The sequence below is a fragment of the Narcine bancroftii genome, chromosome 6, assembly GCF_036971445.1.
Source record: "Narcine bancroftii isolate sNarBan1 chromosome 6, sNarBan1.hap1, whole genome shotgun sequence".
Taxonomy (NCBI): Eukaryota; Metazoa; Chordata; class Chondrichthyes; order Torpediniformes; family Narcinidae; genus Narcine; species Narcine bancroftii.
In genome coordinates this window covers 71,325,869-71,339,946 of record NC_091474.1, presented here as the reverse complement: position 1 = coordinate 71,339,946, position 14,078 = coordinate 71,325,869, and the positions used below count along the sequence as shown (strand labels likewise).

Sequence of the window (14,078 nt, the reverse complement as noted above, 5' to 3'; positions counted from 1 at the left end):
TGCACATTTCCATCTAAAATGAATTTTATTGTGTTTGTACAATGAAAACAATGCTAACAGTTTTCTTTCTCATTTCCATTTGTGCTGAGGCCATTTTTTGCAACACTTCTTTCCATCACCAACTCAATATCAAGGGCTCTCAGTTGCTTCAGGAAGCCACGATTTGGTAAAATGCACCGGTGCTTAAGTACTTCTTCAACTGCATCCACCACTGTCATGTTCTTGTAGATCATCAGGTAAGCCAGCACAAGTGAGGCTGACCGGCTCCGACCCCTCGCACAGTGGACCAAAACCTTGGCTGAAAAGGCAAAGTTACAGTTTACTTTTGACAACAATTTTTTTCAAAACAAAAAAAAACTTCTACAACTTCCATGCCCTGGGAGCTGGTGAGATGCAATGAAATCTGGAAGAATACAGTGGTTTATACACTGTGAACTGCAAGTAATATTGGATGTGGAAGCCTGCAATTTAAACTGCAGCTTGATCACATTGGTTACCTCTGAACAATTAACTTGCAGTCATTAATGGTGTAGGACCATGTTACAACAGAATAGCCCAGTTGATCAAAGTCGCCACATCCAGAGCTGCCAGAGCATCTGACCCAACTGGTGTGACATCCAGGGGACCAATACTGAACTGTTATGGAAACCAGAAACTTTCTTCACAATTTGCTGAACATTGGCAACAGTTGATTCATAATGCAGACTTCCAGGATTTGTGGTGTTTTGCCTTTGTTTCAACAAAGCTATTATTCAAAAAAAACTTCCTGGCAAAACACTTTCTGTGAAAGTTGGAGTAAACCACCAGAAACACGAGGGCAAAGTTTGGCAACGAAACAGGCATCTGAAGTTAATAAAATATGACTGATATCAGCAATATGGTGAGTCTTGAAATATGAATATCAAATACCAGCAAGTTACATTTATAGCAGAATCTGAACTAATGCTCCATGTAAGTTGATTCAAACCTGGTAAACTGGAGGGAATTATGATCTAGGGAAATGTAAATGATATTACTGCCCTTAAAAGCTTCCATCTGAATGCACCTGTTACAGAAAGATATTTTTAATACCTTGTACTGTAATGTAGGTGCTCCAGCTACCATTGTAGCAGAATCAAAGGGCTGTTGAAATATCAGTGCTGCTGTAGCTACTCTGTTGCATAGCTCCCACCCCAGAACCGGCAAGAGGAGGCTAAACTTCTGGTGCCATTACCGTCCACAACGTCGTCTATACGTTCGCGGGTCACGGCAAGGGCTGATCAAGGTCAAGATGAGCGGGATTTAGTCAGTCAATCGTAAATGTCTCTGGATCCCCCCAAATGTCCAGTATACAAGTTGTATGACTGTTTTATAGAGGTCTGAAGAGGCTCTCATACGGCCTCTGTAAGGGTGGCCCTTCTGCACCTCTATGCACTATCCTGGAGTTCCTTTGGGACGAAGAGTGTTGTTGTTCCATGCCTTAACATTGGAGCTGGGGCCAATTTTCCAAGCCGCTTCCGCAGTCTGCCTGAGTCTTCATGCGGTGGCACCTCCTGACTGTGTGCTGCAGACACAAATTCCCCAGGTACAATGAGCAGGCTCCATAAACCAACTCAGCTGGAGAGGAGTTGAACTCCTCCTTGGATGCTGTTCTTATTCCCAGGAGGATTCAGGGCAGCTCATTAGCCCAATCAGGTCCCTGGATCCAGGCCATCAGTGCAGCCTTCATGTGCCTATGGAACTGCTTCACCAGGCTATAGAACTGGGTGGTGGGCTGTTGTATGGTGGAGCTGCATTCCCAGCAGTCACCACAAAATGCTGAGGAAAACTGTGGGCCTCTGTCGGAGGTGACGTATGTGGGTAGGCCGAACAAAGATACCCAAGAAGAAATAAAAGCTCTGGTGCATGAATTGGTTAATGAGTCTGTCATAGGAACCGCTTAACAAGTACTTCAATCCTTGTGACACCAGAAGTGAGTCGACAATGTGGATATGCACATGGTCGAATCTACGCTGTGGTGGCTGGAAAGGCTGAAGCGGTGCCTTCATGTGCTTTTGCAGATCGGCAGTCCGTGCATGTCTTTGCCCAGTATGTGAACTGTTTTATGAGTCCATGCCATACAAACTTGTCAGCAGTCAGAAAGACTTGTCAGCAGTCGCTCAAATGAAGGGGTGGGACAGAACATGAATGGCATTGAAAATGCAACTTCTCCACGCAGCAGAGACGATAGGGCAAGGCTGACCTGTGGAAACATTGCACAGGAGAGTGGTACCTTGTATCCCAAAGGCTACATCCTCGAGTTGCAGGCTCGTGACAGCAGTTTTATAAGCTGGGAGTTTGTAATCCCTGCGCTGAGCTTTGGCGAGCACCATGTTGTCTACGCCCGGTCAGAAGCCACATACTGCTTGAATGGAGGAGCGGGGCAGGGTATAAGTCATCACGTTACTGTTATCAGAGATTTGTTTAATCATAGTTGTAAGATAGGTGGCATTGCTGGCAGGCTAACCAGGGATCTGATGCCTTCATGAAGGCTAATGCTACCCGTTTTTGGTCAGTAAAAACTGCGGTCACTGCCTTCCAAAAAAATAACAAGTCTCTGACCACTAAATATAGTGCCAGCAGTTCCCTATCGAATATGCTGTATTTTGTTTCCTGAGGGCAGAGGTGCCTACTAAAAAACTACTAGAGGCTTCCATTTTCCATTGGTGCACAGTTCCAAGACCCCGCCTACTGCCGCATTGGACGCATCTATCATCAAGGCGGTTAGTGCATCCATTTGTGGATGGACCAGCAATGTTGCCTTCGCTAGAGCACCTTTGGTCTGCTGGAATGCTACCGTCGTCTCCTTCGTCCACTTGAATTCTTTGGCACCGCTGGACACGAGGTCAAAGGGGCTTCATAATATGAGTTACAAAAGAAATTGAACATTCCCCAAATTTCTGGAGTCCTTTGATAGTATCGGGCCTTGCGAATTTGAGGATAGCTTCCACCTGCTAGGTAATGGAACGACACCCCAGATGCTGATCGGATGTCCAAAGAACTCAATGGAGGACTGCCCAAATTTCCACTTGGCATGGTTCACAATTTGCTGAAACTCATGTAGACGGCAACAGAGAAAACACAGATGCTGCAGATGGTCTTTGTGGGAGTGGCTGGCGATGAGTATGTCCTCCAAGTATATGAAAAGGAAGTCCATGACTCACCCCATTAATCGCTGGAATGTTTGTGCTGCATTTTTGAGTCTCAAAAAGTGTTATGATGGCGGACCTGGGCACATCCTCCGGGTTTACAGATATTTGGTGGTACCCACGCACTGTCAATTTTCGAAAGTACCCTGGCCCCATGCAAAGTCCTATATATGGGGGACAGAGTAGCAATCTGCAGTGGTAGCGACGTTGAGACACCGGTAATCCCCAGCCTCCCGTGGCTTTGGGCACCGTGTAACGGGGAAGCCCATGGGCTACTAGACCTGCGTATGATTCCAAATTTCTCCAATTTGTGGAACTCTTGCAAGCTGCAACTTGTCGGGTGTCAAGCTTGGGTGTGTAGAGGAGGACCTTGGGTAAGGATGTGGTGTGCAATGCCATGTTTGTGTGTGGTAATGGAGAAATGGGGAGTGACAATGTCCGGATAGTCCGCAAGAAGTTCGGCGAATTGGTTGTTCAAGAACACCACAGTGTCTTTGTGCGGGGCGAGTAGTTTGATTTTTCCAAGGCAGAAAGTCTGGAACATGTTCACCAACAAACGACCTTTTAAGTGGGTTCTGAGGAAGTCGACACCCAGCAATGGCCGGGACACAGCAGCAAGAATGAACTTCCATGTGAACTTATTGTTGCCGAATTTCAGGGGTATAGACCGTGTGCTGTACGTACAAATCAAACTGTTATTCACTGCAGTGAGTGCTGGACCCATGTTCCTGGAACGGGTGTCAAAGCCTGAAGGAGGAAGGACACTATCCTCCCCACCCGTGTCGACTAGAAATTTGCACTGGGAGAGTACATCCCAGTTGTAGAGTAGTCTGTTACATTGGCCAGCAGCCATAGCCATTAGTGACGACTGGTCATGGTGTTTTCTCGGAAAAGTTCAAGGGAGTTGGCAGTGGCGAGCTCCAGAACCCCAGCGTTAATGGTAAAATCACCAGGTGGTTGTCAAGGAGTCATGCTTGTCCGAGGGAGCGTGCACCCTCATCGCTGGTACTTGTGGAGCCTGGGCCTTTGGATGTGATGAAGCAGTATTTTCTGGGGGCCTTGCGCCTTGCTGTTTCGCACACCACAGAATGCCTGAACTGGCGGCCACTGTTCGAGGTTGTCAATGTCCTTGTCAGCATACATGAGGCGGATGTCTTCTGGCATATGCTTTAAAAACTGCTCGAAGAGCAAGCAAGGCCCACAGCTGTCTGGCAGTGCCATCATGTCGTTCATTAACTCCAAATGGGCACGATCCCCCAGGTCATCGATATGGAGGAGCTGTGCAGCTCGCTCACACTGTGAGAGACCATAAATCTGGAGAAGGAGGGCTATTAGTGGTTTGTACTTGCCGAGAGCTGGTGGGTCCTGAAGGAAATCCACTACTTGACCAGCCGTGTCCTGGTCGAGGGTGCTTACCACATAATAGTACTTAGTGGTGTCCACTTCTATCTTGCAAATGTGGAACTACGCCTCAGCCTGGTTGAACCAAACTTCAGTTTGACCAAAACTGCTGCGTTGTCCATGTTGGGTCCAACATCAGTTTGGGCCCGTCGGGGTCATCACTGTAGCAACTGTGTTGCAGTGTGAAATGAAGAACGAGAAAATGATTGGACGTAGTTGAGTTATTTACACAGTCACATGCAGCTTTTTAAAACCCCACAGGTCATCGCATTGTGATATCGCAACATCACTTGGAACCTCCCGAGCTGGTTCATTTAAGATTCCGGTGAGCTGCTGCACTACTATTAATATCAGGTTCTACTTCTGTTGACTCAGAGTAACCTGTACATGTCATCTTTTTCAGTAATATGCCAACATAAATTACCTCCAGGGTAGTATAATCTCTTAATGGATCCTGGTGTAAAATACATTAATGGATATTTACAGGTTGCATAACTAGTTCCAAGATCCCCAGTGGAGTACTGTTACATTAGATACTGTCATGGATTATCATATTAAATGGGAAATCTGAATAAATCTGCCTGTTCAATATTGGACTTTGGATCACAATGGATTTGATTGAGAATTGTGGTTTGGACAGAGATCGAAGTATCTCATAGTATAAGTTGCATAAATGACAAAGAAATTGATGAAATTTTAGTGATGAAAATTGAATATCTGAACCGTTGTAAAACAGAAAACTGTGACAGCTCTTTGAACAAGCTTTCAGGCAGATGGTTCCAAGACACAATGTGTTGTAAAGAGAAACTGCTTTCCCTGTCCTCCCTCAGCTCTCACTGATATCTGACAGCAGTGCAACTCTTTTCTGTTTTTACTCAGAATTTATTGACATGAACAAGTCACAAAATTCATTGCTTTGTGGCAGGATCACTATGCAAACATTTATATGAATTACCTTACAGTCAAAGTAAGGCAGTGTCTCTCAAAAGCATTCATAATTTTAATGCCTTAGCTGAAAGTTCCCTGAGCTGTGCTCAAACAACCTTCCCCATCACTTCACAATAAATAATCTTTTTTTTAAATTGAATTTTAATTAAATGCTGGAGATAATCAGGAAGTCGGGAAGATCTGTGGAAAGAGAAGTAATTAATCTGTGTGGTCAGGCACAATTCCAATTCTATGTACAAGTTTACTGATGACACCACAGTTTTCAACAGAATCACAAATGCCAATGAGGAAGCATACAGGAGGGAGTTAGATCAGCTCGTTGAATGGTATCACACCAACAACCTTAGCAAAACCAAGGACATGATTGTGCACTTTGGGATAAAATCAGGAGAACATGATCCAGTCCTCATCGAGGGCTCACTAGTGAAGAGGATCAAGAACTTCACACTTCAAATTCCTGGATGTCAACATCTCTGAGGATCTGTCCTGGAGCCTCCATGTTGATGCAATCATGAAGAAGGCTCACCAGCGGCTATACTTTGTGAGGTGTTTGAGGAGATTCAATACGTCATCGAAGACTCTCATAGATTAAATTGTGGTGCGCTGTTAGACAGAATCAGACACACACAAGGTAAAGACTGAACAGGCTTTAATCCACAAAGACTTCCACAGAGCCAGGCTGACTGTGGCTGCAGCAACTCTGAGTGAGGCATCGGGAGGCCGGTGCAGGCTTATATCTTGGAGGATGATTGACACCCGTCCGGGTGAGGCTTGATCCATTCAGGCCGACTGATTGACAGCTGGCCGGGTGTTGTCTTGTCCCCTTACACTCCTGCAGGTACAGAGGTTGCCCCCTTGTAGTAGGCCAGTGGTGTACCACCACATCTACCCCCTTTAAAATTGTCCCGGGGGGCAGTAACAAGGAATTGCACCCACTATGTACATACAATATTTACAGGTTGAGACGATCCGGCGGCTGCCAGGGTCTCTGTGACCGTCGTAGGACTGGCTTCTAGTCACTGGTCAGAGGGGAAGTGGGGGGGGCTGGCAGCAGGGGTGTGTGTGACTGGTGTGGTGTCACATGGAGGGGTGGCCGGGTTCGACGTATGCGGGTAGTATTGGCTGGGTGGGGGGGCAGGTTCGTCTCCTAAGGCTGAAGCGGGCCCCTGGTGGCAAGGAGGCCCTGCGTGCCCCATAGCTGCCTGGGGACGGGAATGTATGCCAGGTCAGCGTCAACCTGGGTTGGAGGGTGGTGTGGTGTGGTGGGTGCTCCTGCTGGTGCCAGGTCCCTGGTTGAGACAGTGTCCTTCCTGCCACTGCCGAACCTAACGTAAGCGTAGTTATGGTTTGCATGAAGGAGGAAAACCTGCTCTACCAGGGCTTTGGCCTTGAGTGTCCGTACATGCCTACGCAGAAGCACTGGTCCCGGGGACGTGAGCCATGCTGGGAGTAACATTCCAGTTGCCAACCTCCTGGGGAATGAGAAGAGACGTTTGTGAGGGGTCTCGTTGGTAGCCGTGCACAACAGTGACCGAATGGCATGGAGTGCCTCGGGTAGGGTGGCCAGTACTCAACGGCCCACCCTTTTGACTGCCTTCCAGACCATCCCATTCTCGGGTTCCACTTACCCGTTGCCTCTCGGGTTATAGCTTGTCGTGCGACTGGTCACGATGCCCCTCGCCGTCAGGTACTGGCGCAGCTCGTCGCTCAGGAAACTAGACCCCCCGGTCACTGTGGATGAAGGTGGGGTAGCCAAACATGGTGAAAATCTGCCCCAAGGCCCTGATGACGGTGGCCATGGAGGTGTCCGGACAAGGGATGGCGAAAGGAAAGCATGAGTACTCATCCACTACAGTGAGGAAGTAGACGTTTCGGTTCGTAGAAGGCAGGGGCCCTTTGAAGTCCATGCCGAGACGCTCGAAAGGCCGAGTAGCCTTTACAACGTGGGTATGCGGTGGGAGGGGGGCGGAAGAAGCGGGGTTTACACTCTGCACATACCCGACAGGCCTTGGTCAGGTCCCTGACGTCTTTGATGGTGCACGGCAGATTTCGGGACTTAACGAAATAGTACAACTGGGTGACCCCCAGATAGCAGAGGGACTTGTGCAATGCCTTCAACCTGTCGTCATGCATAGACGCGCAGGTGCAAGAGAGGGCGTCGGGGGAGTCATTAAGCTTCCCGGGGCGGTACTGGATGTCGTACCTGTAGGTTGCCAGGTCGACTCTCCAGCGCAGGATCTTGTCGTTCTTGATCTTGCTCTTGTGGGTAGTGTTAATCATGAACGCCACAGCCCGCTAGTCTGTGAGGAGCGTGAATCTCCTGCCGGCCAGGTAGGATAAACTTATATAGGTGTACTGTAGAGAGCATTCTGGCTGGTTGCATCTCTGTCTAGTATGGATGTGTCAACTCTCAGGATAAGAAAAAAACCCAGAGGGTTATTAACTTGGCCTGTGACCTCACAGGCACCAGACTTCACTCCATCGAGGACATCTACCTGAAGCGGAGTCTTAAAAGGCAGCCTCTATCCTCAAAGACCCCCATCAGGATAAAGGTACAGGAACCTGAATCCGAGCACTTGGCGGTACAAGGACAGCTTCTTTCCCTCCGCCATCAGAATCCTGAATAATCAGTGAATCACAGACACTGCCTCACTCTTTCATGCACTCTTTATTTATTGTTGTAAGATGGTATATATAAATGTTTGCACTATGAAGCAATGACACCAAATTTCATGATTTATTCATGACAATAAACTCTGAATCTGATTCTTCTAACATTTCATGTTCAAAAAATAATCTGCTGGAGAAACTCAGGAGTTTAGAATTTAAAATGTGCCTTTCCTTTAAATTCTAACTGTAACTGTATAATTAAGTTGAGTAAAGCTTGGAAAGCAGCCACTAAGTTTTTAATTCTCACAACAATTTACTCAACTTAATTGTCAGGCATGGAGTCCCAAGTACTTAGACATCAACCCCAGCTCACCGACAGCTGCCGTGGAGGGGTGGCATTGGCGTACAATTTTCATGAACTATGTCGACAACTATAGGGACAAAATACCAAACAAGTACAGAACACTACTGGGCTGTGGGAGTTGCAACATTTTTGAATACATAGAAGGATGTGAAAATTTTGACTCAGCTATCTCTAAATTGAAAAGTTTCTATGTGAAGACTCCTAGTGAAGTTTTTGCCAAATTTTTACTGGCTGCCAGGCAGCAGAAGCCTGGAGAATCATGAGATGATTTCTTCAGGGAGTTGGAAAAGTTAAAGAGAAACTGTAATTTTTGAGATCATGGTGTGGAGCAGAGTGGAAACGAGGCAATGTGTGATGCGTTCATCGCTGGCACTGCTTCACCTGCAATATGCCAGCGTCTCTTAGAAAACAAAACATTGGATTACAGACTGCTTATAACCAAGCTTCTGCATTAGGCATAGGTCAACGCAATATTGATGCATACGCTACCCCGGCGGCCCATACAGCTGCAGTAGTGAACCCTGAACCATCACAGGTACCTCAGGTATGTGAGGAGAATTCTTTAGCAGGGCTGCCTGATCACCTTCCAGCTGCTCTTGAGAAACCAGCTGGAAGTGTTTCTTCTGTGGTTTCTCTTACCATTCACAAGATAACTAATCAACAGGTGAGGCTACTTGTTATAAATGTGCCAAGAAGGGACATTATGTCTGGATGTGCAAATCCATGGCCTCACCAAGCTCAGAAGCAACGGTGGTCAATTCTCAGGTACTGGCTACACTTACTAATGTACTCAAGCCGCAACCTTTGTGACTGTGAATGGTAAAAGGTAAAGTGCTCTGTTGGATTCATGCAGCACTGAGCGTTACATCAGCAAGAAAGTCATGCGGGACCTAAAACTAAAGGTTCATCCATCCAGTAAAGACATTACTATGGGTCAGAAAACTTTAAACTCTAATTCCCAAGGATATGTTTTTGACCTAACTCTTAGTCTTATTAGCCAGTCATACACTGCCACACGACTTGGTGTACTGAAGGCTTATGTTCTGAATTAATACTTGGCCAGGACTTCCAGTGTCAGCATCTGAGTGTGAAATTTGAATATAGAGGACCCTTGTCTGAGCTAACTGTGAATGGTGCAGATCATGACTGTGTATTGATAACAGCAAAAATAGAAGAGCCATCCCTTTTTCCAAACTTATCATCAAGCTGTAAAGCAACTGCTGCCAAATCAAGATGCTTTAGCAAAGATGATCAGGACTTCAATGCAGAGGAAATTCCCCAATTGCTTTCTGACGGCAGAATTGAGACATGTATATCACCATGGCAAGCCCAAGTGGTAGGGTGAAGGATCCTACCCACCGACACAAGAAGCAAATATGTGTGAATTATTCACAGTTGGTCAATACACAGAAATGGATGCTTAGCCCTTGCCAAGAATTGACAAAATTGTGTGCAAACTTGCAAAATATAGTGTGTTCTCTACCTTTGACCTGAAAAGTGCCTACGACCAAGTGACACTGAAAGAGTCAGATAAGAAGTTTACAGATCTCAAAGCCAATAGATGTTTATACCAATTTTGCAGGGATTCCATTTGGAGTCACAAATGGGGGGTAGCTGCCTTCCAGCGAGCTATGGACAAGTTAGAGTAGAAGAACTGCAAGATGCCTTCCTTTTCTGTGATAATATCACTCTTGGTGGACATACACAAGAGGGACATGATCAAAATGTAAATAAATTCCTGAAGACCATCAGTCAGAGACTCCTAAGACTGTGGAGTCTGTGAATCCCATTAATGTCCTCAGTTACCATGTGGGGGAAGGGTATAATTAAGCCAGATCCTGAGTGACCATCAACCACAAGAGCTTCCTCTACCAGAACATTTGTGACCTTAAAAAGGGTGCTTGGGGTCTTTGTTTATGATGCCAAATGGATTCATGGGTTTTCTAACAAGATTGAACTGATGGTAAATTCCAATGGAGGAAAAGGCCCTGAACACCTTTAACTTACTAAAGAGAGAGAGTTGGAGGAAGCCACCCTGCACTCGGTGGAGGAAAACCTACCCTTTGAGTGTGACGCATCTGATGGAGCTATTTCTGCTGTTCTTAACGAAGGAGGGCAGCCTATTGCATTCATGTCAAAGACGCTAAAAAGGAAGTGGCGTGCACGACCACATTGTAGAGAAAAAAGCGACTGCCATCATTTAGACAGTGCACAATTGGAGCCACTTTCTGGCACAGCGGCACTTCAGCTTGGTTACTGATCAGAGCTCAGTGGCAGTGAAATGTTTGACAGTAAAAAGCAAACAAAGATAAAGAAAAAGGACACAAAGAATCAAGAATGGAGGCTGGAACTTGCAGCATTTTAGTTACATAATAAAGTACCGCCCTGGAAAGCGAACATGGTCCCTGACACATTTAGTCAGGTTTAAACTTGTCAAGCCTTTACCACCTCTATACTCGCTGACATTCACAACGGACTTTGTCATCCCGTAATAACTCGGCTTCTGCATTCAGCAAAGAATTTCCCCTTTTCTACAGATGATGTCAAGACGTGTGCTTCATGCAGGGTCTGTGCTGAACTAAAGCCTCAGTTCTACCATCCACCAGGAGGGACGCTTATCAAAGCAACTAAACCTATGGAGTGGCTTCGTATTGATTTCAAGGGCCTCTTACTTACAGCTTCGTGTAACCCATATCTACTTACAATAGTTGATGAAAAATTGCATTTCCATGTCCCAATAGGCATACTACAACAGTGACCAGATGCCTGGATCTGCTGTTTAGCCTATGCAGAATGCCAAATTACATACACTCTGATCGAGGCACTATCTTTGTGTCTAAAGATCTGAAAGATTCTCTCTCCCAGAAGGGAGTTGCCACAAGTCATACTAACCCATACCACCCAATTGGGAATGGACAGGTAGAGAGGTTAAACTGCATTATATAAAAGGCAGTCTGTTTGGCCCTTAGATCATGGAAACAGTTTGAGAAGCATTGGGAACTGGTGGTTCCCGAGTTACTGCACTCCTAAAGATCGCTGTTGTATACAACAAATACTATGCCCCATAAATATTTTTATTTTGCATTCCAATGCCGTTCATCCCATGAAAATTCACTGCTCTCCTGGCTAATGAACCCTGGACCCATCCTACTCAGAAGGTTTGTGAGTCCACTGGGTCTGTTCGTGACTTGTCCAGAAGCCCAGGCAATCCCCACATCTCCTATTGTGGAACAAGGTAAAAGAAATCTGGTGGCACCATTACTGGAGGAGGAGGAGGAAGATACGTCATGTCTGAATGTGGAGGAGGATGAAACAGGAGCTCCACAAGATCTAAGGAGATCCGGTAATGCATCAAAACCTCCCGATCGATATGGTTGGGAGTAGTCCCGTAAAGTGTAGCTTGATACTGCTCGTGTTTTTTTTAGAGTGAAGAGTGTAATATTACAAAGTTATTCTTAATTGTTAATGAGCGTGTTTAGTTGATCATGGCTGCCACCGCTCCTTTTTAGGAACTTAGAATTTAGAACATGCCTTTCCTTTAATTTCTAACAGTAATTGTACAATTAAGTTGAGAAAAGCTTGGAAAGCAGCCACCAAGTTTTCCATTCTCACAAAAATTATTTTGTTTTCATTGTGAGTAATTTTTCTCCTTTTTTACTTTTTTTTAAAATATTGTGTCATTTTAATGACTCACATCATTTTTGGTGCATTTCCAGATTTGAAGATGCCTTCCCTGACCTGAAATACATCTTTGTATTTTTATTTATTTGTGGTCACATCAGTGCAGCCCACCTTTCAACTACTGACACACCATCTGGCCATGCTTGGTAAAAGGTTGCCCGCCTCTCATCCCCCTGTGCTCCAAGGAATAAATTCCTCGCTGCTCAATCTCTCCCTGTTGCTCAGGTCCCCAAGAACTGGCAACATCCTCATCAATTAATCCCATGTCAGTTCCCAGGAAGTGAATGGAGGTTAAATATTTGCACAGTGTAAGTGTGGTGAAGTCAGCTGAAGGAGGGAGAGGTGATACAGGTGCTGCTTGCGATCAAGAGGTTTTTGTGTATCAACTGCTTTGGTCCCTCCAGAACATCTTTCTTTCTCGTCCAGGTTCATCCCACTTGTATCCACCATTTATCTGAAACACTCCCCACACATTAGGATGAGTCTGATGCCCTCTGTCACTTTCACAATTTCCAGTTTTCTGTTTCCATGACAATAAATGACCAATAGCCCTTTGCTGCTGCTTTAGAACAATGTGCTGTTTCATTATCCTTGAAGAGGGCCAAATAACTTTGAAATGTTTAATTTTAGGGGAGACACGTGATGGAGTAGTGGCTGGTCAGGTGGAACCAGCCCTTTCCAGAGAAAAGAAAAAAAAAGTGTGAAAAAGCAGAGTTCAATAAACATAAAATACAGGAAGAGAAAGATAAAATTACAGAGAGGAGACAGAAAATGGCACCCAAAAGAGAAAAAATAAGAAAAACAGAGAAAAGGGAAGAAGGAAAATCAGTGGAGAAGAAAGAAGAAGGTCTTACCTGCAGGTCGGAGCAGAGAGCCACCGTGGAGAGGAGCAGCCGATCTCCGGTGTTGGTGAGTCCCCAGAGGACCGGTGTCCTCCCGACCAGCGGACTTAAAAAATGGCTCTCAGAGCCAAGAAGAGGTGCGCAACTGTGCATGCGCGAAGAGTTGCGCATGCACAGTGCACAAGTAAAAGAAAAGCTCAACGCCGATGGGAGAGGGACTCAGCTGAGAGACGCCCAGTATCGGGGCATTCGGCTGGGGGAAGTAAAGAAGAACGGTGAGAAAGAGAACGAAGGGTGGGAAGAGGATGAGTGACAACGGGGCAACCGGCATGGGGACAACCTGCGGCAGGAGACCCAGCAGCGAGTCGGCCTGCAGCAGGGGGCCCAACAACGGGTCAGCCTGCAGCGGGAGGCCCAACAACAGGTCGGCCTGCAGCGGGAGGCCCAACAATAGGTCGACCTGCAGTGGGAGGCCCAACAACAGGAGACACAGCAGCTGTAAGCCCAGCAAGGATATAGAAGCAGCTCACCAGAGAAGGATGAAGATACAAAGATACAGAGAAGAGAAGAAGATGACATAGACATAGATACAGACACAGAAGAAGAGGAGGAAGAAGACCAGGAATTTCAAAGGAAAGAAGAAGGTAAAATAGGACAAAATTTACATTGAAGCCTTTTTCGAAGAACAAATGAGGTCATTAAAAGAATGGCTATTATTAGAATTTAGTTCAAAAGAAAAATGAAAGGAGCTGAAGACAGAATGCAAAGCTTAGAGTTGGTCATAACTGAAATAGGGAAAAGAGTAAAAAATGTGGAGGAACGAGAAGCTGCTGTAGAAATGGAGATAAATGATTTAAGAGGGAAGTCGGAAGAGAGTGAAAAAAATTAAAGAGACACAAGATTTATTGTTACAAAAAATTGACATATTGGAAAATTACAGTTGGCGAAACAACATAAAAATAGTGGGCCTGAAAGGCAAAGAAGGGTCAGATATGAAGAAATTTATAAAAGGATGGATCACGAAGGTGCTGGGAATAACAGACTCACATGAAGAAATAGAAATCG

At 45.7% G+C, this 14,078-nt stretch overlaps 1 protein-coding gene across 1 annotated transcript in view; it reads right to left on the bottom strand.

The window, feature by feature from the left end:
* Positions 1–6: 6 nt before the first annotated feature.
* Positions 7–14,078, bottom strand: part of LOC138736195 (dual specificity phosphatase 29-like) — a 30,868-nt gene continuing 16,796 nt past the window's right edge. The window contains exon 4 of the mRNA XM_069885302.1: positions 7–298. Within this exon, the coding sequence (XP_069741403.1) occupies positions 54–298 (245 nt within the window). The 3' untranslated portion in view covers positions 7–53. The remainder of the gene's footprint in view (positions 299–14,078) is intronic.